The sequence below is a fragment of the Hemiscyllium ocellatum genome, chromosome 1 (assembly GCF_020745735.1).
Source record: "Hemiscyllium ocellatum isolate sHemOce1 chromosome 1, sHemOce1.pat.X.cur, whole genome shotgun sequence".
NCBI classification, from domain to species: Eukaryota; Metazoa; Chordata; class Chondrichthyes; order Orectolobiformes; family Hemiscylliidae; genus Hemiscyllium; species Hemiscyllium ocellatum.
Genome location: NC_083401.1, coordinates 28,340,226 through 28,366,342, shown reverse-complemented (window position 1 = coordinate 28,366,342; position 26,117 = coordinate 28,340,226). Strand labels below are relative to the sequence as shown.

At 42.9% G+C, this 26,117-nt stretch overlaps 1 protein-coding gene across 1 annotated transcript in view; it reads right to left on the bottom strand.

Annotated features, from left to right (window-relative positions):
• adra1d (adrenoceptor alpha 1D) overlaps positions 1 to 26,117 on the bottom strand; it is a 119,684-nt gene that overhangs the window by 46,931 nt on the left and 46,636 nt on the right. The window contains exon 2 of the mRNA XM_060828365.1: positions 7,200 to 7,820. Within this exon, the coding sequence (XP_060684348.1) occupies positions 7,201 to 7,820 (620 nt within the window). The 3' untranslated portion in view covers position 7,200. The remainder of the gene's footprint in view (positions 1 to 7,199; positions 7,821 to 26,117) is intronic.

Genomic DNA, 26,117 nt, shown 5'->3' with positions numbered 1-26,117 from the left:
GTGCTGGAAAAGCACAGCGGGTCAGGCAGCATCCGAACAGCAGGAAAATCGACGTTTCGGGCAAAAGCCCTTCATCAGGATGGGTTTCCTGATGCTGCCTGACCTGCTGTGCTTTTCCAGCACCAGTGTAATCTTGACTCAACAAGCCATTGGGTCTATTCCTGCTCCTATTTCCCATGCTCTCAAAAAGCTAGGTCTGAACTTGTCACACATCATCTTCTGATGCGTTTGCAGTTCAGTGTTTACTCTGTGTTGCATTACTTTAACGAAGATGAAAGGAAGTTCAAAAGTGGAATGATTTAATTCAAACATGCCCACAGTCTTGCTTAATGCAAACTAGGAGTTTGTCCCAATGCAGTCTGGTTTTTATCACATTAAATGATGGAGGTGTGAGGTGATAGTGGTGGGTGGACTTTATTCTGTTAAAAGTGCATCATATGAAACTCTCCTCTACCTGTGTGATTTTTGTAGGTAGTCAGGAGAAATTTCCACAACGTGCTTTGAGAAGAGAGGCCAGTTCTTTGTTACCACATAACTCTGCCTCTCTCGTGTGCATGACTGATGATCAGAGGACATTAATCCTTGAACTCCCTTCCTAACTCTGTTTTGGATGCACCGAGCTGAGGCTGCAGTGGTTCTGGAGATCAGGGCAATTAGGGGTAAGTAAAATAAATGTTGGCTTGGTCAGAGGAACGCACAGCCTGTGAAAGAGTAAACAAGTGCAGCATTAGTGTTTCCATTGACTGATACAATAGTTTCAGCTGGAAACCCCTACAGGTACAACTCCACCCATGCTCAGATGCTCTTTCTCTCCATCATAAGGCCAGAAGTGGGATAATCGCCATACACATGCAGCAGAACTCCTGACACTTCAGCCACCAAAGCAGCTGGTGTTCCCACGGAGCAGGATCTGGATAACATCCAGGTCTGGATTGATAACTAGAGAAAAATATACACGCCACATAAGTATCATGACACTGATTCCTGAATGTCTCAGTTTCAACATTCTGAGGGTTACCATTGGTCAGAAACTGAGCTGAACTAGTCATATAAATTCTGTGGCTACAACCACAGGTCAGAGGCCAGGAATCCTGCAGCGAGTAACTGACTCCTGTGCACTCACTGTGGTGGTTCAAGAAAGCATCTTACTACCATGTTCTCAAGGGAATCAGGGATGGGCAATAAATACTGGCAAAACCCACATCACATCAATAACTTTAAACAAAAGGTGTAAAATAAATGCTTTGCCAGGGGATAACACCACCACACCCCAACAGAAACAATTTTTTTTCCCATTCCTTAGGCTAATTCCCTAGTCAATGTGCACAACTGGGTCAGCTGTGGAGATGGACTTAGGTGATCAGATGCTGACATAGCACTGGGTGAATAATGGGCTAAAACTGAGAGTCGAAAATGTGTTGCTGGTTAAAGCGCAGCAGGTCAGGCAGCATCCAAGGAACAGGAAATTCGACGTTTCGGGCACAAGCCCTTCATCAGGAAACATCGAATTTCCTGTTCCTTGGATGCTGCCTGACCTGCTGCGCTTTAACCAGCAACACATTTTCAGCTCTGATCTCCAGCATCTGCAGACCTCACCTTTTACACTAAAACTGAGAGTCATAGTCATAAAGTCATATGGCATGGAAACAGACCCTTCAGTCCAACCAGTCCATGGCGAACAGAATCTCAAACTGAATTAGTCCCACCTGCCTGCCCCTGGGAGCTCATATCCCTCTAAACCTTTCCTGTTCATGTACTTATACAAATGTCTTTTAAACATTGTAACTGTGCCCACATCCATCACTTCCTCTGGAAGGTTGTTCCATACACGAACCGCTCTCTATGTGAAAACGTTGCCTCTTGTCCTTTTTAAAACTTTCTCCCCTCACCGTAAAAATATGCCCACTAGTCTTAAAATCCCCCATCTTAGGGAAAAGACAACTACCATTAACCCTATCTATACCCCTCATAGTTTTATAAACTTCTGTCAGGTCATCTCTCAACCTCCTACGCTCCAGTGAAAGAGGTCCCAGATTACCCAGCTTTTTTAAATAACTCGAACCTCCATACCCACCAACATTCTGGTCAATCTCTTTTGAACCCTCTCCCAATTAATAATCTCCTTTCTATAACTGGGTGTATTCCAGAAGAGGCCTCACCAATGTCAATATAACTTCCCTACTTCTATACTCAAAGGATTGAGCAATGAAGGCAAATGTGCTAAACAACTTCTGAACCACACTGTCTATTGTGATGCAGGCTTCAAAGAATAATGCACCATTACCCCGGGTCCCTCTGTTCTACAACACTACCTAAGGTCCTACCATTGGCCATACAAGTCCTACTTCTGTTTGTTCTACCAAAATGTAAAACCTCTTTAATGTTTCAGACTTCCTTGCATTTCTTCATTTTTTGTTGCCGTATAGGAACATCACTGAAGTATTTCTGTTGTGACTATCTGCTAAATATAGTGGGGTGCAGAGATTAACTGCAGATCTTTGAGTTGTAGACTTGTAAACACTGATTTATTCCCTGTTGCGTACTTACACTGTTTATGATTATAGAACAGATTGGGAAATATCATAAACAAATCTCAACAAACTCAAGGTTATATATAACCCTGGAATTCACTTCAATGATAAATTCCCTACACAGACCCAACATGTGCACAGGACTGGTGGACCTGTGCGTGCTTAGATTTATAAGGCCTGTAATTGTCATTCTCTATTCATGTTCAGTTTCAGATTGGCAGATAGCCCTCAACAGGAACTTATCCAAAATAAAACTGCTTGGCCTGCACATTCATCAACTGCAGCCCATACACAGTAAGAGAAGAAGCAGTGCTACGTTAGGAGTCGCAGCGCATAAAATGCCATGCTTCCATTCCTGGCTGATTTCAGACTAAGCAGCAGAATGCGATTCTTGGACTATGCAAGGAGGTAAGTAAGCAGGCTGTGTTCCCATGCCTGATAGCGGTCCAGTGAGTGAAGTACACAAGTATGACTATCAGAAGCAAAAAGCCATGCAATATCCTTTACTGCTGGATAACCTCACTGCTCACTTGTGTGCACATGGTCAAATTGCTGCTGTTTTTCGAAGAAAAGTGGAAAACAGTGAAAAATACCTAATTAATGCAAGAGAAAGAAGGATTGAAGTTCTTTTCTACATGAAACAAAGCATTTTTTCTTTACTGAAAACTATAAACTCTCCCGTGTAAATGAATAAATTCATAAGTGTTCATAAAACACAGGAAAATAATTAGGCCATTTGGCTTATTGAGTTCAATCCTCCTTTTGTACATGGCTGTTAGGTCTCTCAACCCCATTCTGAACTGAACTAATCCCTGTAACCTTTTCCTTTTCCTGTAGCCTTTTCCCTGTAACCTTTGATCCCCTTACTAATCAAAAATCTATCTTTGCCTTAAATACACTCAAATGACTTGACCTCCACAGCCCTTTCTGTGGCAATGAGTTCCACAGATTAACCACCTTCTGGTTAAAGAAATTCCACCTCATCTCAATTCTAAAGGGTCGTCCCTTCCCTCTGAGGCTGTGCCTTGGATCATAGAATCTTGTGACTAGTGGAAAACATCTTCTCCACATCCACATTATCCAGGTCTCTCAGTATTCTGCAAGTTTGGTGTCATGATGTTTGCATGGACTCTTGCTGCCTCTGTCAATACCAGTGGCCAATATATTTTAATCCATTATCAACCTGTTAATGAGTTGGGTTAAATAAAAATGAAATGGGTGGTTAAAACATCAAAGCAACATTTTTATCTGATCTGTCAACATTTTCATGGTTCATCTTGCATGGTGCAGCATCAAGGCAACTGAGAATGAAGAGTGGCTGAGTAAATGTGATCCAAAACTTGTCAATAACTGCAGAAAACTCTGTATATTAATCACCTATATTGCAAGAGGTTATTTTCTGACTGCAAGACACTTAGAAAGTCAGGGGATAGGTATCTCATTTCTCTGAGAATGCACCCCAATCAGTACTGATTTTGAAAATTACTTCTCATTTGAATTTACTTCCTTCTGTTCATTTCCATTGATCCCAAACTGTTTTTATTAAAGCTCATACATAAAAGTTATCTTGCAGAGACTGGACATTCTACTTACCCACTCTACACTACCACTGAACCTCCATGCAAACTCATTGTCCTAGTCATATCTTCACAATTTTTGCAATATTCCTTAATTACTCTTTCCATCATTCACTTATCTGACCTTTGTTCATTCTTTAGATGTGGGCTTGCTGACAAAGCCAGCATTATTGTCCATCCCGCATTCCTCCCGAGAGGGCAGTGGTGAAGTGTCATTATTAAATACTGACGTTCACATGGTGAAGCTACATAAGATGAAAGGAATGGGACCAGGGCACTCAACCCACTGGTCTGCAACAGTGTTCAAGCAGATCATGGCTGATAAGAGTCATACAGCATGGAAAAACACCCTTCGGTCCAATTCAACTATGCCAACCAGGTTTCCACTGTAAACTTTTGCTATAAATTCTGTGCCTTACAATTGTGCTCTCCACAACCACCTGATATAGGAGCGTCGCTCCGAAAGCTAGTGCTCCCAATTAAACCTGTTGGACTATAACCTGGTGTTGTGTGATATTTAAGTTTCCCAATCTAAACTATCCCACTTGGTCTACATCTCCCATCATAGCCAAATGTACTTTAATATCTCTGGTCAACAAAAATACATAAACCTTAAATCTAAAATCATGATTGATTGAAAAAATAGGTTGCAGTCTTCTCCCTGCTATTGTGTGTAGAACTGTTTCTTAATTTCACTCCTAAAAAGACTGGTTCTCATTTTTAGACTATTCTCTCTAGTCCTAAACTCCAAGTAATTTTTCTTATATCCATCCTATCTTAATCAAATTTGCACTCTAAATTCGAGAGGTGCCAATGAGTGATTTTATAATCCCCCTCAGAAATTAGCCTACAGTTATCATTGTGGTACACTGCTCTCTGAGGCATAGTCATTGAGAAAATAAGGGGGAAATAGCGGTTCTCTAACCTCCTGGTAATTTCAAAAAAAGGTGCAGCTTGGTCATATCCCTTTTGTTTGGATCTCTATGGATGATGGCAACATCTCAGCTAACCAAGAACCAACTGCACTCTTTTCTCCAATAGCATAGATTACTGAAATCTGATTTTTTTGCATTTGTTCTGATGAATGCAAAACAAAACCTTTCAGCGACATGTCTCTCTTTTCAGCAACAGTCAAGTTCTACACTGGCGAGCAACTGCTTAAAATCCATTCACCATTTTTGACCATTCACTTAATCCATCAAATTAGATTCCCTCCAGCATGGAAACAGGCCATTTGGCCCAACACGTCCATACTGACCCACCAAAGAGAACCCACCCAGACCCATTCCCCTACCCAATATTTACCCCTGACTAATGCACCTAGCCTATACATCCCTGAACACTATGGGCAACTTAGCATGGCAAATTCACCTAACCTGCACATCCTTGTGATTGTGGGAGGAAATCCACGCAGACACATGGTGAAGGTGCAAACTCCACACAGACAGTCGCCTGAGGGTGGAATCGAACCCAGGTCCCAATCGCTGTGAGGTAGCAGTGCTAACCACTGTGCTCCTCCTTGTGATTTCACACTTCCATTTAGATTGCTTACAATGGGTGGAAGCTCCCCAACTTTAACATTTTCAGATCTCTGGACAATTTCAATGTCTTGACTCACTCACTTCCACAGTCCACCTGCTGGTACTGAGTGACTGGAGACCACATTCCAAATTAGCAGGTCTACCCCACTCTTCTGGTCCAATGGCTGGTGGATCTCAAGCACACAAGAGAAATCCGACCACCCAGAGACCTGAAACGGACTCAGCCTCACTAGATGAAGTGAGCACTGCTGATGTAGATTGGTAAGCATGATGGTGCCTCAAAGTGGAGGCAGTCAAGGAAGTTAACTGAAATCTTTAAGACTGAGAAGGCCCACAATGATAAAGGCCATCAATGTGGCCAGAGCTGTGCCCTTTCCATCAGGTGGAGCGATGTGATTGGGGGGGCGGAGGGGAGACTCTGCTGGCAACTATTGGCACTTGTTGCACTTTCAATGGTCTGCACATCTCTATATCTTTTGAACTTGTGACAATTTGTATGAGGTTCCTGTTTTCAGTAGGGTGCAATTGGCCAACATGAGTGGGAATTCAGCATGATATCAATATAAAAGACATTGGGGCAAGTAATGTCCCACAGGATGCAACAATTAAAATTCCAAAAGAATTTTTATTTTGAATAATTATATAGTTATTTCCAAAGCAATATCTGGCTTTCCCTTAAAACATGTAAGATTTGGAATTCTACAACCTTCCTAGAATTCTATACCTTCTATATTAACCATCCCATAGAATGCTGTGGGAACACATGCCTTATTTTTAGTCAATTTTGTGATCAAAAAGAGGAAGGATATCAGCAGACTGGGAACTGGGAAGGTTTATTCACAGTAAGCATTAACAGCACAGCTTTCAAATCTATCCAATACGCCTTAATTCCCATCTCTCCTCTATAACCCGAGGCTCCCACATTTCTATCATCCCGTTCTAGTCAGCTTTGTGATGTCTCTAGTGAAAATGTTTATGATGTGACCTGGGTCCAATTGCAAATTATACATGACTCGTCCACGTTTCCGAGGGCAATTAGGGAAAAGCAATAAATCCCAAGAATTAATTAAAAAAAACGCAATCTTAGCAATTGACTGAGGAGGTTTGAACCCCTAACACTGAGATAAAACTCGAATGACTGAGCAGAAGTGGAATGAGAGTGAGGACATCAATAAATAAATGAACTGGAATGCTTCTCCTGCCCCACACTCACATGTTGGACACTGTTGCCAGGATATTTCTCAGGAATGCTCTTGAGCAGCTCCCTAAGTTCAGCAGAAGTTTGCATTGTCTACCTGGGGTGTTGTTGCTCTTCTGGCAACGTTACTGTGACTGAATGCAGAGGGTCCCTGGAAGGAGGTGGGTGGGTGATCGGGTTAGACTCTTGAACAACATGGGGGAGCCATCAGAGACCAAGCCCCAGGAAATTGTCAGCCCCATATTTGAAAACAATCTTCGTCACTCTCGCTAAAGTTGGCAATGTAAACACAACACCAATCCATGAAAAGCACAGTTACAGAACATATATCTCATTCCTTCCTGGCTCCCACCTTAAATATCCGTCTCTTTCAGTCCGTAACAGTCAGTGACTTCGTATATTTGATAAGCTGTGTGCTCTTTGAACTCCTGGCATACCCCGATGGAGATGGACTCCACTGGGACATTGTCTACCTTACTGGCAGCTGATGTGCAGGGCCTGTGCTGTCCCATTCGGATTTTGTTGGAGAGGTTGTTCATTTTCTCTCGGAGTTGGAAGGGTGATTTGGAGAAGGATGGGAAGAGTTTCCAGCCGTGAAGGCTGAGTGTCCGACTGGTGCCGCTGTTTCCGCTGATGCCCTCGCTGCTGCTGCTCCCTCGGTGCCTTTGGCTCAGCGCAAAGGAACTGTTCAGCGACAATGTCCTGCAGCTCCCGATGGACCTGCTCAGCACATCAGCCTCGGAGCTGCGCTCCGAACTGTAGGTAGATGCCCTCCAGTCACGGTGACCATACATTCGCCAGGGTGGCCGCCGTCTCCTCCGGCACTGGCACTTCAGCAGCCTGATGAAGGCTCGTTTGAACTCCTTGCTCGAGCATGGGTATATAATGGGATTGATGCAGCTGTTGAAGTAACCCAGCCAGAAGATCACCTTGAAGACCACGTCAGAGGGCTTGATAGACGGAAAGAAAGCACCTGAAACATAGTCAAAAACAAAAACCGATTAACTACTCTCTTTTTATTTTGTTTGCAGAGTGGGAATAGGCCAATTGGCCCCATCTGGTCAAACCCAGCACTGGGTACCCTACTATTGAACTTCACCCAGCTTTCTTTTCACTGAAGTGTAGGAGGTTGAGGGGCAACCTCATGGAGGTTTATAAAATAATGAAAAGTGTAGATGAGGTGAATGGCAGGTATCTTTTCCCTAGGATGGGGGATTTCAAGACTAGCGGGCATATTTTTAAGGGAAGAGGAGAAAGATTTAAAAAAGAGGAACAACTTATTTACATAGCGAGTGGTTCCAATGTAGAATGAACTTCCAGAGGAAGTAGTGAATGTGGGTACAGTTACAACATTTGAAAAGGCTTTTGGATAAATACATGAAAAAGAAAAGTTTGGAGGGATATGGGCCAGGAGCAGGCAGGTGGGACTAGTTTAGTTTGGGATTGTGATCGACATCGACTGGTTGGACTGAAGGATCTGTTTCTGTGCTGTAGGGCTCTTTGACTCTATCTAGTTTGAACTTTCTATCAAGTCAAAAATACCTTCCTTGCATCTACACCGGTGCAGTTACAGGGTCTACTGCAAGCTCACTGTAAAAGATATGTAATAAGCTCATTTGAATGATTGAGTATCAAATCTGAATTCAATTTCTAGGGTGTTATTTATCCAATTTATTCAGATGTGACATTAATTGAAGTCACATTCATTTAAATAGGAACAGAGAAAAAAAGCTTGCCGTTACGCAGTGCTCTCAGCCACAACTCCAAACATTTCTCATTTAGTTAATTACCTCCTCCTCAATGTATGTGACTGCAATTAAAGTGACTGCCCAAGGTTATTTTTGAGAGAGAAACTAAGTGTCAGAAAGTTGCACTGAAGGAGGAAGCTAGAATTAAATGACAGCTCAATCAGGCAGAAATCTGAAATGCCCAGTGGGAGTTAGTGGTAAGGGAGGGAGTAGGTGACAGCATACATGTGGCAGTGGCATGGTGGTGAGCACTGCTGCCTCACAGTGCCAGGGACCTAGTTCCATTCTACCCTCAGGCAAGTGTCTGTGTGGAGATTCCACATTCTCTCTGGGTCTGACTGGGTTTCCTCAGGGTGCTCCGGTTTCCTCCCACAGTCCAAAAATGTGTAGGTTAGGCGGATTAGCCATGGTAAGTTGACCAGTTAGATGAGGGAATTGCAGGTGTAGGGGTTGGGTCTGGGTGAGATACTCTTCGGGGGGTTGGTATGGACTGGTTAGCTTGCTGCCATTCTGTAGGGATTCTATACGACATCCACAAAGAGAACAACGAAAATTTACAGCCCAGGTACAGGCCCTTCGGCCCCTCCAAGCCTGAGCTGAAAGTTTTAACTCGAGTCACATTAGCATCCAACCAACAGGTGCCCATCAGAGTTCAGAATGTTTCAGGTGCCCATGACTAATGTTGACATAAAATGGCTGCTGAGCACTTTTTAGCTTACATAAGATGGCCGAAAGGAAATTTAGCAACTACATATCCCAGACTTTCACAGCTAGACTTATGATCTCTCGCCAGAGTTACCTGATAAGATGATGAAAGGACCTGTGAGATTTATAGTAGGGTCCCGGTGAGAAAAGACAGGGAAATTTAATGAGATTTCTGTAGAAAGACAACTCCAAACATTTTGAAAAGCAGCATCCTTGAAAAACCTAGAAAAGAGACACCTGGGCACTAACCACAGTCCCAAGTTTGTTATCTAGTAAAATGTGGAAGGAATAGTCTGATCCCACAGCATTCCAAACTTTTTAAGTAACTGTAAATTAAAATGCAACCTACAAACTAACATTAAGGGATGTAACTGAATTCCTTTAATGGATAGCTGTAGGCAGTAAAGAAAATGCCTGCTCTGCAAACCAGAACAGAAGCAACAAAAAGTGTAAACAGATAACATCTAAGACAGCACCATGAGACAGTTGACATGGAGGTGGTGTTGGAGGTTGTAAAACATGGTCACTGTAATTTCAAGAAAATAAGTAATTGCAGCTTTATAGCTCAGCAAACAGCTAGTGGAAGTGCAGATAATTTGAGCAGATCCTTGCATCCAAAGTTCAAGGGGAGAAGGATAGAGATCATTCTAAGATAATTTCTGTCATTCTCTCACCAGTTATAAGAGAAGGATGAGGGTGAGGTCATGTCCTGTTGTATCTTGAGAATCCAAAAAAGTTTATTTTAATGAAAGTGATTGAATTCCCTTATCAATGGAATTTGAATATATGCTGTCTTATCAACTAAAAATATTATGAAAGGTATTCAAAATAGAGACAGTAAGGTTCATCCAGGAATGAAACTTCTGTTTAAAACCAACTTCCAGCATGCAAATATCAGAGGTGCTAAACTGTAGCCGCAAGACAGAGGGGAGGGAGAGAAAGAGAAAGAGTGAGAGAGAAGCTGCTTCCCAATTTGTCAGCTTTGCCAAATAATTAAAACATTATTTATGACAATATAATTTTAATGAAATTAAATGAAATTACAAGTTCTATAACAATTGGTAGAAATAGGTGAAAAAGATGTCTGGTAAACATCATGAGATCATGGAAAGACCAAGGGCTGTCTGTAGAGATGCCCATCATTGATGATTTGGAGATGCTTCCAATTAAACCTGTTGGACAATAACCTGGTGTATTTTTTAACCCCAGCATTGATGGTATGTTTACAGGATTGGATGTGTAGTTTGGGGGAGTGGCTAATCATGATATCGGTGTTACATGTAACTATTGTAACATGGAATGTATAAAAATGCTTGGTTGAGAGAGAGTAGCCTGTTTTCAAAGACCTCTCCCATGCTGTGCTGGTAAAGGGCTCGGAATAAAGATTGACTTGTGCTGCTGTACACAGTAACCTGCCTAGTTACTGACATGTACAGATCTAGCTGCTCAGAGGGGTGTCTGCTGCCACTCAGGTGAATTGCAGATGAAAAAGGTTTGGCAATGTGCTTGGTGGAGGGGTGGGGTGGGGAGATGACTCATTCTGTGTAGAGAAACAAAGTCCCAATCCTTCCAGTTAAAGTCTGCACTTGGCTTGTGGCAGGTTCCACTGACTGGAAAGAGCAAAGAGCTCACACACCAATGGGCTTCTGAAACAGCTTTGGAGGTGAGTCTGAATCTCTTCAGAGAGACAAAAAAAAACTGCAGATGCTGGAATCCAAGGTAGACAGGCAGGGGGCTGGAAGAGCACAGCAAGCCAGGCAGCATCAGGAGATGGAGAAGTCAACAGAAGTAGTGCCTGAAGATTGGAGGATAGCAAATGTTGTTCCCTTGTTTAGGAATGGGAGTCAGGACAACCTTGGTAATTATACACCAGTGAGCCTTACTTCAGTTGTCGGTAAGGTGTTGGAAAAGAGATAGGATTTATAATCATCTGGAAAGGAATAATTTGATTAGAGATAGTCAACACTGTTTAGTGAAGTGTAGTTCATGCCTCACTAACCGTATTGAGTTCTTCGAGAAGGTGACAAAACAGGTGGATGAAGGTAAAGCAGTTGATGTGGTGTATATGGACTTCAGTAAGGTGTTTGATAAGGTTCCACATGGTAGGCTATTGCATAAAATATGGAGTTTTCGGGATTGAGGGTGATTTAGCGGTTTGGATCAGAAATTGGCAAGCTGAAAGAAGATAGAGGGTGGTGGTTGATGGGAAATGTTCATCCTGGAGCTCAGTTATCAGTGCTGTGCCACAAAGATCTGTTTTGAGGCCTCTGCTGTTTGTCATTTTTATAAATGATCTGGAGGTGGGCATTGAAGGATGGATTAGGACATTTTCAGATGACACTAAGGTAGGCAGAGTTGTGGATAGTGCCAAGGATGTTGTGGGTTACAGAGGGCCATAGATAAGGTGCTGAGCTGGGCTGAGAAGTGGCAAATGGAGTTTAATATGAAAGTGTGAGGTAGTTCACTTTAGAAGAAGTAACAGGAATGCAGACTACTGGGCTGATGGTAAAATTCTTGGCAGTGTAGATGAACAGAGAGATCTTAATGTCCAGGTGCATTATCCCTGGAAGTTGCCACCCAGGTTGATAGGGTTGTTAAGAAGGCATATTGTGTTTATTGGTAGGGTGATTGAGTTTCACAGCCACAACGTCATACTTCAGCTGTACAAGACACTGGTAAGGCCGCACATGGAGAATTGTGTGCAGTTCTGGTCACTGCACTATAGGAAGGATGTGGAAGTTTTGGAAAGGGTTCAGGGGAGATTTCCTGGGATGTTGTCTGGTATAAAGGAAAGGTCTTACAAGGAAAAGCTGAGGGAACTCAGGCTATTTTGTTGGAGAGAAGAAGGTTGAGAGCTGATTTAATCGAGACATATCACAGGTTTAGATAAGGCAGTGAGTGCCTTTTTCCTCGGATGGTGAAGGCTAACATGAGGGACATAGCTATAAATTGAGGGGTGATAGATTTAGGACAATATTAGGAGTAGTTTCTTTACTCAGAGAATAGTAGGGACATGGAATGGCCTGCCTGCAACAGTAGTAAATTCACCGACATTAAGGGCATTTAAATGGACATTGGACATACATATGGATAATAATAGAATGGTGTAGGTTAGATGGGCATCACATTAATTTCACAGGTCAATGCAACATCATGGGACGAAGGGCCTGTATTGCTCTGTAACGTTCTATCTTCTAAGTCAATATTTCGGGTGTAAGGGGAGCTGTAGATAGAGGGGTTGGGGATGGTAGGTAGGAATTGGTGATCACAGGTAGAGAGTGCAACCTGGTTGGTCAATGAGAGGAATGAATCCGATTGGTAGCTGGAAGAAAGGGTCGGTTAGAGGAATTGAAGGGAGGGGGAGGGGCTGGAAAGGGAGTTGGGGAATGGGAAGGGCAGTTATTTGAAATTGGAGAATTCAATGTTCAGTCCTCCAGGTTGCCCAGGGAGAAGATGAGGTGTTGTTCCTCCAATCTGTGGTCTGAATCATTGCCACAATGGAGGAAGCCAAGGATGGTCATGTCAGAGAGAGAGTGGAAAGGGAAATTAAAATGGGTGTTGACTGGGAGGTGAGGTTGGCACCTGCAGGCCCGGCTGAGACATTTAGAGAAACCTGCCCTGATTTTATATTTGGTCTTCCCGATGTAGAGAAGACCCACATCGAGAGCACCGGATACAGTAAACTAGGTTGGAGGAGGGACAGGTGAACCTCTGTCTCACCTGGAAGGACTGTTGGGGCCCTGGGTGGAGCTGAGGGGGGTGGTGGGCTGGCAGGTTTTGCATCTTTTAAGGTTTCAGGGGAAAGATACCTGGGGTTTTGGGGTGGGGGGGGGTGTTTGTGGGGAGGGTGGCGTGAACTAAGGATTCATGAAGGGAACAGTCCTTGCAGAAGGCAAAGAGGGGTGGGAAGGGGATGAGATTCTTGTTGGTGGTGTCTAATTAAAGTTAGCATAAGTGTTTAAGGATGATACATTGTGGAGGCTGGTGGGGTATATCTAAGGACGGGGGGGGGGCACTGTCTTTATTGCATTTAGACAGAGTTTTAAGAGCAGTGGAATGAGAAATGGTGGAGGTGCAGTGTAGGGCTGTCTGGATGACAGAGCAGGGAAATAGCTGGACATCTGGGATGCTGAGAAGTGGAATGTCTCCTCGTCTGAGCAGATGCGGCAGAGGCGGAGGAATTGGGAGAATGGAATGCAGGATATTGGGTGGGAGGAGATGTAGTCCAGGTAGTTATGGGAGTTGTTGCTGCAAACTGCACCCAGGCTGAGCTGTTGCAGTTCATCAACTTTACCCACAACTTCCACCCCGCCCTCAAATTCACTTGGTCCACCTTGGACACATCCCTCCCCTTTCGTGACCTTTCCAATTCCATCTCCAGTAACAATCTCCAGAACGATGTTTACTATAAACCCACAGACTTCTCTCAGTATCCTGCAAAAACTCCATCCCGTTCTTCCAATTCATCTGCCTCCACTGCATCTGCTCGGGCAAGGAGACATTCCACTCCCAAGCATCCCAACGGTCTTTTTCTCCCGCTCTGTTATCCAGACACCCTTCACCGCACCTCCTCTATTCCCCATTCCATTGCTCTAAAACCCCCAAACAAACGCAATAAAAAACAGCATCCCCCTTGCCCTCACCTTCCAACCCACCAGTGTCCACATCCAACATATCATCCTTAAACACTTCTGCCAACTCCAACTAGTCCCCATCACCAACATCTTCCCCTCCCCACCCCTCTCTGCTTTCCACAAGGACTGTTCCCTCCAACAGTCCTTGGTTTGCGCCACTCTCCCCACTGACCCCTGGCACCTTCCCCTTCAAATGCCAGTACACCACCCGTCTCATCTCCATCCAGGGCCCCAAACAGTCCTACCAGCTGAGACAGAGGTTCACCTGCCTCTCCTCCAACCTAGATTTCTGTATCCGGTGCTCCTGTTGAGGTCTTCTCTACATCGGGGATACCCAATGTAAACTCAGGGCACGTTTTGCTGATCATCGCAGCTGGGTCTGCAGGGGCTGACCTGACCTCCCAGTCACCACCCATTTTAATTTCCCTTCTCACTCCCTCTCCGACATGACCATCCTTGGCTTCCTCCATTGCCACAATGAATCAGATCCCAAACTGGCGGAACAACACCTCATCTTCCACCTGGACAGCCTATAGTTCAGAGGACTGAACACTGAGCTCTCCAATTTCAAGTAAGCTCCCTTCCCATCCCCCAAACCCCTTTCCCAGCCCCTACCCTCCCTTCCATTCCTCTGATTGACCCTTCCTTCCAGCTACCAATCGGATTCATTCCTCTCATCGACCAACTTGGTCATACCGTCTACCTATCCCTAACTCAACTCACTATTCTGCCACGCACCCCCAATGCCCATCTTTATCTACATCTCTCTTTACACCCACCCCCAGTCCTGAAGGGTTACACCTGAAACATTGACATCTCCACCCCCTGACGCTGCCTAGCTTGCTGTGTTCTTCCAGCCTCCTGTGAGTCTCATCATTACCATACAAGTTAGATGGATGGCCCAACTGCTCGACGTTAAACTGGCAGTGAAGCAGAATCAGAACAGAAACATGTTTTTAAATCCCACGTTTGTTCCTGCCTGTTGAATGAGGGGATTAACAACATCCAGCCCGTCAGAAGCTAGGTTATATTTGGCATGTATTCCTTTATTAAAGGAAAAATGAACTCAATGGATACTCCCTGCTTATGAAAGCTACCAATGGTTAGTTTGATGGTAAGATCAGTTAATTATTGCCTTACATTGTCCAATGCGTATAATACTTGTATTTAGACTGCACCTTGTAATGTGAAACGCCTCATACAATGAACTATTTTTAGACCTCTGTGACAATTGTGATGTAAGCAATAACTATCCAGCTAACTACAGGCTGAGTTCCAGTACTGAACGGTGATATTGAGACATGATAATACCTCCTAACACTTCAGCTTGGCACCAACTAAAACCAACCTCTTCATTATCTTGTCTTCCCTCCTACTCTTTGCAGGTTTTCCCAGCATTACGGGCTTTGGCCCTTCACCATAATGTTTCTCAGTTGGAGACAGAATTCACATTCTTTCCACAGATGAATGGCCTCCCTTATGCATGCAGTAAATTTCTGATATGAGTGCCATTGTTTCGGTGATCCAATATGGTGCAAGTTCTGCTGTGGGAGAACACCCATTCTCCAGAATATGAACCTCAGTGTGTGTGAAATTTAATTAAGTTAGCAGGACACAATGGCAGACTCCCACATGTCTGTGACACTCTGAATATAATGCAAGGGAATGCCAGAAACCGAGTGGTATTAAAGCTGCAAATGTGTTGCTGGTCAAAGCACAGCAGGCCAGGCAGCATCTCAGGAATAGAGAATTCGACGTTTCGAGCATAAGCCCTTCATCAGGTATTAAAGCCCTTAGTTTTATGAACCACTTAAATCTATCAATCTATTCCAACCACTCACTGAACATGAGCAGCAAGAGGGCAAAACAATACAAATATAATTATATACCCAAATTAAGATTCACGTCTCTTCCACTGGATCTCCCATCTATGCCCAGATGCTTCTGTTTGAGTGTCGCCACCCTTGGACCTGGTCTTATAACAGACAATTGAGCAAATGTACTTCCATGGGATAGAGCTTCACCTGCTCAGTACATAACTGGGTGATAGGAATGTGGAGTAATCAGCCCAGATCTTATTCAAAGGCAGGTTTGAGGAGCCAAGTGGCTAACATCTGTATAGACACAGGCAAGTGTTTTATTGTAACAGTATACTGTTATAGAGTTTTTAAAAATACAATCTCTACAGTGTGGAAACAGGCCATTTGGCCCAACAAATCCACACCAACCCCCCCCGAACAGTAACCCACGCAGACCAATTACCCTATCCTATTGCTGTACATTTTCCCCTGAATGATGCACCTAGCCTATACATCCCTGAACACAGTAGGCAATTTAGCACGGCCAATTCACCTAACCTGCACATCTTAGGGAGGAAACCCATGTAGACACAAGGGGAACGTGCAAACTCTACACAGTCACCTGAGGAATCGAACCCGGGTCCCTGGTGCTGTGATGTTGAAGTACTAACCACCATGCCGCCCCAGGAAGGGGATTCGAGGAACACAGATCAGCAGATCCTGTCAGAAATTCAATCCCACAGACATTTACAGCACTCAGGAACCCATATGATCCATCGTGTCCATGCCGATAAAACATTTTGACTTTTTTAACACCATTTTCTAGCTCTTCACCTGTAGCCCTGGAGGCTAAGGTAATGCACGTGATTATGTATATACTGCTTAACTATTTCTTACTTAACCATTCTTTTAGGCAGTGCCTTTTAAACACTCATCATTGTGATAAAAATCTTCCTCAACCCTCCTCTCAGCTTTAATCTGTGGTTTTTGAGCTTGACGTTGTTGGAATACACTCTCAGAATGTGCCATACACGCTGCCTGTCTGCATTCGTAAAATATATGCAGTGGTGTGAAGCAGATTGAGGGAATATTTTAGGTTACTCAAATGATGGACTTGAATACATTGTCTGTTAGCTCAGTGGGCTAGCCTGTGATTCAGAATAACGAGCAACAGTATGCCTGCAATTCCATTTCCAGCTGAGGTTCTGTCTCCTTGGGAACTGTCTCCTTGCCCTATCTTGAAGGGATAAGTCAGTGACAAACCACCTGGAAACAACTGCCCAGAAGGTGGCTCGGGGTGAAGCTGAAACAGACAACGAGCCAAAGATCTGCCTTTGGGCAGAGCATTTCTGAATGAAGTGAACTCAGTCGAAAGCTGATGCGTCACACAACGCTGAGGAAGTGCTGCAGCTCTGAGGGAGGACTGCACTTTACTTTCAAAATGAGCTCGAATCTTCTTGTTCAGTTGAACATTGGTACTATTCAATGATCGAACAACTCTATTGTCGACTTTGCGTTTGAAGAGTGGCTATTTGGCCACTCTACTCATAAGCTGTTTGTAGGGATCTTGCTGCATGCAATGTCGACCCCATAGCTGACTAAAGATCAGAGATGACCGCATCTCAAAAACAATCAATGGGTTGTAACTTACATCAGGAAGTCCTGCTGTGAAAAAGAGAGACACAAGTGGAAAATTATTATTTGTTTATAAATTTTCATTGGTATTTTGAATTCTGCTCAGAACAATTCATCATAGTTTAGGCCAACAATCAATCATTCCCATGGTTCATAATAATAAGCTGTAGGCAGTGAAAACAAGAGGCTAAGAGTTGGCTTGAGCCCTCCCAGCAGGCAAAACGTTACCTTCGTATTCCAGTTTTGGATGGATTTATTAATTCTTTTAAAGGAGATGGGTCTTACCACTAAGAACAGAAGAGAAACCATCCTCAAAAATGGCCATCTATCAATGTCAATTAATTATCTTGGTTGATGAACCTGCAGTGATGTTGCATCATTTTTGACCATCGAGACAACCAACGGGCTTCACAGCCAGTTGAATACTTTTAAAGTGCGCTCATGTTTGCAGTGTAGACGGGGGCAGCCAGGACTTGGCACCAACTCCTGCTGCTGGTGCATTTGAAGCACATCTGTTTGCTGTTTCAGTGAATAGAAGTTACATCCTCAGTGAAAGGCTTCAAATAATGACTGCCAAACAACTGTCAACAGATAAAGGATAACTAAACACAGAGATATTGTGTGGAAATGTAGATAGTAACATTTGTAGAAGTTAATGCTCCCTGGGGTGGGGTAGTAGTGAATGCGGTTGGTGATAATTGGAGGTTGGGGGGGGGGGGGGGAGGTTATAACTCCTGCTGCTCTTGCACTTCCCTCCAATGAGGTGTGGCATTGAAGTCTGGTGTTCAACTAGTGACAAGTGAGGGAATAGATTCAGGGAGACACAGCAGTCAAACCCATTGGATTTGCCAGTGATCTATTGGCTGTGTCCCTCAGCCTGTGTCCCTGTGCCCGAACAAGGGATTCAACATTAGGAAGGGTAGGACTTAGGATCATAGAACATATGAGCAAGTGTAGGCCATTTGGCTCCTTCAAACTGCTCTGCCATTCAATGGGGCCATGACTGATCATTGAGCCTAATCTTGCTCTTCCCCCATATCCCTTGATTCTTTTAGCCACATCTATATACAGAGCTATATCTATCTCCTCCTTCAAAACACAATGGTTTGGCCCTTTCTGTGGCAGTGAAATTCCATAGGGTCACCACCCTCTCGGTAAAGACATTTCTCATCTCCATCCTTAAACTATGACCTCTGTTTCTGGACTCCCCCATCATTGGGGACAACCTTCCTGAATCTAACCTGTCTAGGCCGGTTAGAATTTTAGAGGTTTCTGTGAGATTCTCCCCTTATGCTTCTAAACTCCAGTGAGTTTACAATTCTAACCGACTCAATCTCTCAACCCCCCTGCGAGGAAGCTAATTCCTTTTCCTTGCATCTGACTACCCTTCACCCCATGGCTGATGTGCAACCCCTAACTTATCCATACTCATTCCATCTGTGAATCAATCAGTGATCAGTAAGCCCCACTATAGTACTGACAGTGGCCACTGTTCCTGGTGATGCTGTCCATACTGGATAGCTGCTGGCAGCTCTGAATGGATGGGGTTTCTGCCTATCTGCTGAGTTAATTGGATGGGAGAACCGACACTGTCTAGACTGGCAGAATGGTATGATTAGATTCCCTACAATGTGGAAACAGGCCCTTTGGCCCAACACCGACCCTCCGAAGAGCAACCCACTCAGACCCATTCCCCTACATTTACCTCTGACTAATGCACCTAACATTACAGGCAATTTAGCATGGCCAATTCACCTAAACTGCACATCTTTGGACTGTGAGAGGAAACCGGAGCACCCTGAGGGAACCATTGCAGACACGTGGAGAACATGCAAACTCCACACAGATATTTGCCCGAGGCGGGAATTGAACCCAGGTCCCTGGCGCTGTGAGGCAGCAGTGCTAACCACTGAGCCACTGTGCTGCTCCTTTCTACTGCATCTGGTATTCCCAGCCGATCTCCCATCCAAGCACAAACCAGGCCTGGGTCTGCTTAACTTCTGAGATCAGACGAGATTGGCTGTTTTCACACTAGTACGGCCATAGGCCTCCCAGATAAGCTAGCAGAAAGTGATGCTGGAGATTGGAGTTGAGAGTGTGGTGCTGGAAAAGCATAGCAGTTCAGGCAGCATCTGAGGAGCAGGAGAATCGCTTATGCCTGAAACATCTCCCAGAGAAGCTACCAAGCTTTGTTTAAATTTTGACTCTGATTGATCAAGAAATTTCCCTGAGAAGTAAACCAGAGAATGTTTGTCACCTATTCAGTTGATTTGAGCTGAAATTAGCTAAGTGTGAAGGTAACTCTCAGTCATCTGGTGCGCTTTCCATGGCAACACCTCACCCAGTCAGAATTCACTTGACAACCAATCAGCAATCTCTCCTTCTATAGTGTTAATGCTATTCTCCCTTTAACTTTGGTACTTTTGAATTATCCTGATGAATGCAAGATGAAAAGCTTTGACATAATGCGTCTTTTTCCAGGAATACTCAAGTTTATTGAATTTAATGATGGACAGCTTTAAACTTCCATCTGCTGAATGAAATGGCTTACTGCAACACTCTGTAGCTTTCATCATTTGATTCTAAATGGCTTTGATATTTATTTTTCAAAGTGCTATCTAGTGTCAGTGAGCAGTAATTCTCGGAAGGCTTCCAATCAGTGACATGGTCAACAAATAAAAAGATAAACTACTTCATTTAAAATAATTTTCATTGTAAGTTAACAACGCTTGCCCCTTCAGTTTTAATACAAAATGACTGTGGAGACTAGATTGAATTTAAAATGTATTTAATGAATTAACACTGTAAAGGCTGTACCTTTCTTTTATTTTTCTGTATTCTTGATTGTGGAAGGAAATGAAGGAGAATTGTTTTGACATCCAAAAGATTGTTGAAGAATGAGAGCATTTTCTAAAAGTGTGTAATCTGACAATCACTGTAAGTATTGTTTACACAGCTGTTTGTTCAAGCAGTGGTGGCAGCTTAGTTTGCAATCAAGCTGGAAGCAAAGGGTGTGGATGAATAGACCCTTGACTGGCAACACATAGCTGATTGGTCTGTGGACCAGTTACCAGTTTATCAATGACAAAACACATGAAGCCATAAGAAGATAGATGAAGGTGCTGACGACCCAATAACTAACCTTCAGATACATCAGACAAAAGGCAACAGTAATGCATTAACACAGGAATAAAAATGCACACCAGGCAGAAAGGTGTGTAGGATCTACGGATGACCACATGAGCTCACAGAGGAAATATCATGCTGAGCTTGTCCAAAGCCCAGTGACTAGGAGAAATATGTACAGAATAAAGAAACAGCTTCCAGAGAAATGTAATTCAAATCAGGGAGAAGGCGAGAAATGAAGTCCACAGCCATCAATCTGAAGGTGAACTTTGATACCAGAACACAGGGTAATATCATCCCACTCAGACTACAGCAGCAGAACTTGGCTGAAAGTTTGGAAGCCATTGACACTGAAGCTGAATCGTGCCACGTAAGGAAACCTGACAGCTAGGAACAACCTGCAAATGAAAAGTTGCAAAGAACCGCAGTTGATGCCAGTGAGTTCCATGGTCACAAAGCCTACAGTGTGGGTAAAAGCCATTGATGTGGGAGCAATAAAGAAGAATCTCTACTCTTTTCCAGCATTAAACTATAAGACACAGGGACAGAACGAGGCTATATGGCCCATCGAGTCTTTCTGATAATCCCCAATCTGACCTACCTGCCTTTTCCCCCCTAACCCTTGAACCCCTTAATTGGAACAGATTATATTGGTACAAGCAGTGTCAATGGCTTTCAGCCAGCCTGACGCCACAAGTTGAGACTGGAGGATGAAGTCTCAACTGGAAAAATCATCTAATGTTTCTGACGTACAACACACGCAGTTCCACTTCTGCCACTGGTATCATTGGGGGGGTGGGGTAGAGGCAGCTGGCTATGTGGCTGTCAGACTCTTTGTTTGACTGAAGACTCCTACCTCCTTTCCAACCCAGCTGCGGGGTTAAATTAAATTAAATATTTGTTAAATCCAGTGCAATGTTTCTGGAGTGAAATTAGTAAACAGTTCTAAACCAAAAGGATAATAGAACTTTGTAACTCCCTTCCACAAACAACGATTGATGCAAGATGAATTGTTAATTATAAATCTGAGATTGTTCATTCTTAATTAAAAGCATTAAAGGATTGGGGTAAAAGATAGGTGCATGGAGTGAGATCACAGATCAGCCCTGATTTCACTGAACAGTGGAATAGGCTTGAGAGATGAATGATTTATTCTGTCGCTATGTTTCTGCATTTTTATGAAATGCTTCTTGCAAGTGTTTTGAGTTTCTGAAACTTTCTGCATTTCTGACTTGTAGTGAACATTTACAAAGACCTGATATTCTGCATGTAAAGACAAGATACACACTTACACACCTTTTACAACCTCAGGAAGTCTCGAAGCACTTTACAGTCAATTAACAAGTGTCCGTCACTGTAGCAATGTGAGAAATGATTAAAAGCAAATAAATTGTAAATGACCTAAATATGTTACTTTTTGAAGCAACAGAAATTAAAAAGGATCAATGTAGCTTACCATAGTAGCTAAATTTGAACTCTCGAGTTATTATAATGCAGTATCTTATTATTAAATTGCACCATAGGAAACCTGAGAGTTAATGTAGTGAAAACAGATTTCACCAAAATAATGACAGCAAAATGTTTGGTTTTATACAGTCAAGGAGATTTATGACAGATTCTGTGAAATTACCAGAACATTGTCCTAATCTGAACCTGCTACATGAATGCAGTGACAGATACATGTACAAAAACTCAATTGCCCTGTCAACAAGCTATCAGAGAAAGCATTTGTTAACACTACACTCCTACTTGCTGTTCCTGGTTTCCTGTCATTCTTTCTGGATTCACTCAGTGGACAGATTAAAATTTCAGACGGATTTGTTGCCGTACAGGAAATTCCTTTATTCCCATTGCAGGCCCATTTGGCGTAGTTCAAAGCCCATGTCCCTAATTATGAGCAATCTCATAATGCAACAAGGAATTGATGAAAATAATCTCAAATTTAGGGTATAGCTAGCTGCAGCAATTGTGAGCACTGCAACTATGAACACACTTCAAAGCAATTTCACTGGTTGTATGGAGCTTTAGTATGGACTGTGGTCATGAAAAGTACTTCACAAATGCAATTCATAATTCCCTTTCGTCTTTCTTCTGAAGCTAGCTAACCACTTCTTTACCTCCTGCAAACTACATGCTCAAAAGCAGAGGCTAGTAACGAATTAGTTAATTCATCTAATGGTTTAACAGGGACATTTCACTTGGTGCTTGCATATAAACCACATTTTTGTCCCACGTTTGATGACCATCTGATACAAGAGCAGGAAGAATCCTGAGGATTGAAGCCCCTGATTCAATCACTGACAGCCTCATATCACCGTATGGAGAAACAAGCTCCTTAAATATTTTACATTTCAGTTTGAATTGATGTCCCTTCATTCTAGACTCATCAGCCACCCAGAAACAGCTTGCTTTAATCAACTCTGCCTTACCTCTTCATAACATGAACAATGCAATCTCAACTGTTTTAATGAAATCAGCTCCAAATTTTCATATCTTCCTTTGACAGGGACAGGGATTCCTTACAAAAGCTACATCTGAATACCCATGTGTCTTGAAAATTCCTTTGCTTTGGTTATGCAGCAAACATCAGACACTTGAGCTAGATTGTAAATGGACCAATCTCGAAGAGAATTGGACGTAGTTTTTCCTCATTCTATGCTTCCAGATGTCCTTTTTTTTTGTTGGTCTCAACCTATTGTGGATCTTTTGCTTATTGAACATCTGAAGGGGACAAAGGTCGTGAAGATGACATTTAGTATGCTGGCCTTTATCGGACAGTGCATTGAGTACAGGAGTTGGGAGGTCATGTTAAGACTGCACAGAACATTGGTTAGGCACTTTTGGAACACTGTGTGCAATTCTGGTCTCCCTGCTATAGGAAGGACATTGTGAAACTTGAAAGGGTTCAGAAAAAATTTACAAGGATGTCTCCAGGGTGGAGGGTTTGTGTGACATGGAGAGGCTGAATAGACTGGAACTAATTTCTCTGGAGTGTCGGAAGCTAAGGGATGACCAATTATAGGTTCATAAAATCACAAGGGGCATGGTTAGAATAAATAGGCAAGATTTTTTCCAAAGGGTGGGGAACTCCAAAACTAGAGGGCACAGGTTTATGGTGAGACGGGAATGATTTAAAAAGGACCTGAGGGGAAGCGTTTTCATATAGAAGGTGGTATGTGTATGGAATGAGTTCCCAGAGGAAGTGGCGGGGGCTGGTACAATTACGACATTTAAATGGCATCTGTATGGATATATGAATAGGAAGGGTTCAGAGGGAAATGACCCAAATGCTGGCAAATGGGACTACATTTATTTTGGATATCGGGTCAGCATGGACAAATTTGACTGAAGGGTCTGTTTCCGTGCTGTACATCTCTATGACTCTAATTGTCAAATAACTTTTGCAATTCAGCAAAAATCCATCCCCAAATCTTACCACTTTTTTTTGGTGTCAGAAGAAGTCTCATTCAACTCAAAATGTTAAGTGTCTTTCTCTATCCACAGATGCTGAATATTTTCAACACTTTCTGTTTTTACTTAAAGATTGTTTGGCCTGGTCCTGGTGAATCAAATGCATCAACTGTCAACAGAAGAACAAGTAATGTTCCAAACATCATAAGGTTTTGATTAGCTGTGGACACCGGCATGAAGTAAACTAGAATAAAAATACCTAATCTGCAGAAGACCAGCTAGCATGAGTTAAGAATGTACTTGGTCCAAGTAAATTGGATTGAAGGTTTGGCAGGTAAAACTGTAATAAAACAATGGAGATCATTCAGTTATAGTTGAGGCATGTTTCTGTGAGCGAAAAGGTAGGGCACACTAATCCAGAGCTCCAACAATACCAAAAGAGATGGAGTAAGATAAAGGAGAAAAATGGTCCATATGACAAACACAAGTGAGAAGCAGATTAAGTCTACATACTTCAGGGGTGAAGTGGAAAAGGAAATATAAAGCAAAGAGGGAACATTAGAAGAGATTGGCAGCAAACATAAAATGGAATCCAAAAGAAGCATGGTTGAAAAACTAAATGAATGCAGTTGCCTTAAAGGATGAAGAAAATGTCAGAGAATAGATGAAAGAGGAGATGGTTGAGATATTAGATAAGCAAAAATTAATTACAGATAAATATTAGAAAGGATGGCGGTGCTTAAGTTGATAAACCACCATCATTAGAGGGATGTATGTGTGGGAATGACAGAGGTACAGGCAATAATCTTCCAAGTCTCCTGAGAGGTAGTGCAAGCAGACAGGAGAATTGCCAATGTTACGTTCTTGTTCAAAAAAGGGCAAGGGTAAACCGAGCATTAATGTAATCAGTTTAGTTTTGATTACAGGAAAGAGGTTAGAAGAAAGAAAATCCAAGATCAAATAACAGTTACTTAGACAAGTGTAAATTAATTAAAGAATTCCAGCATGAATTTTCTCAAGGCAAAGCATGTTTAATAAATTTAACAGTTTGTTTGAGGCAATAGACAGGATTGACAAGACTACTGCATATTATACAGTGACAATGGACTTCCCAAAAGTATATAATAAAGTAAAACACAATGCACTTGTCAATAAAGCTAAATCATGTGGAAATAAAGGGATGGTAGCAGCATAAGAAACAGGAACAGGAACAGACCGTTCATCCCCTCAAGCCCGCTACACCATTCAACAGGATTATGGCCGATCCGATACTCGTCACATCCATTTTCCTGTGTTTTCCCTGTAATCCTTCATTCCTCTACTGATCAAGAACCGATCTCAGCCATAAATATACATAAGGATTCTGCCTCCACAGCTTTCTTTGGCAAGGAATTCCAAAGATTGAAAGAAGAAATTTCTCATCTCAGCCTTAAATTGATGCCCCTTTACTCTAAGGCTATGCCCTCTGCTCTTAGACTCTCCCATGAGGGGAAACATCCTCTCAGCATTTACTCTGTCAAGCCCCTTAAGAATCCTATGTGTTTTACTGAGATCATCTCTCATTATTGGAAGAAAGTGAGGACTGCAGATGCTGGAGATCAGAGCTGAAAATGTGTTGCTGGAAAAGCGCAGCAGGTCAGGCAGCATCCAAGGAACAGGAGAATCGACGTTTCGGGCATGAGCCCTTCTTCTGATTCCTGAAGAAGGGCTCATGCCCGAAACGTCGATTCTCTTGCTCCTTGGATGCTGCCTGATCTGCTGCGCTTTTCCAGCAACACATTTGCAGCTCATCTCTCATTATTCTAAACTTCAGTGAGTAGAGCCTTTGCTCATAAAACAATCTCTCCATTACAGGGATCATCTAGTGAACCTTCCCGGAACTGCCTCCAAGGAAATGACACCTTTCCTTAAGTAAGGGGACCAAAACTGCTCACCGTACTCCAGATGTGGTCTCACCAGCAACTTGTACAGTTGTAGTCAGACTTCCTGACTCTTATACTGTAACCAAGTTTGTTGAGTTACAGAGAACAGTGAGTAGTGATTGTTTTTCAGACTAGAAGCACTGTCGTCATCAGAGTTTGTAGTTGGGACCATGGTCTATCTTGACTGACTTAAATCTGTGTCGATAGGGTATTATTTTGGACTTTTCATGTGACTCACAACTTGGAAATACCATGAATCATGAGGAAGATAGACATTAGGAAATCAAAGG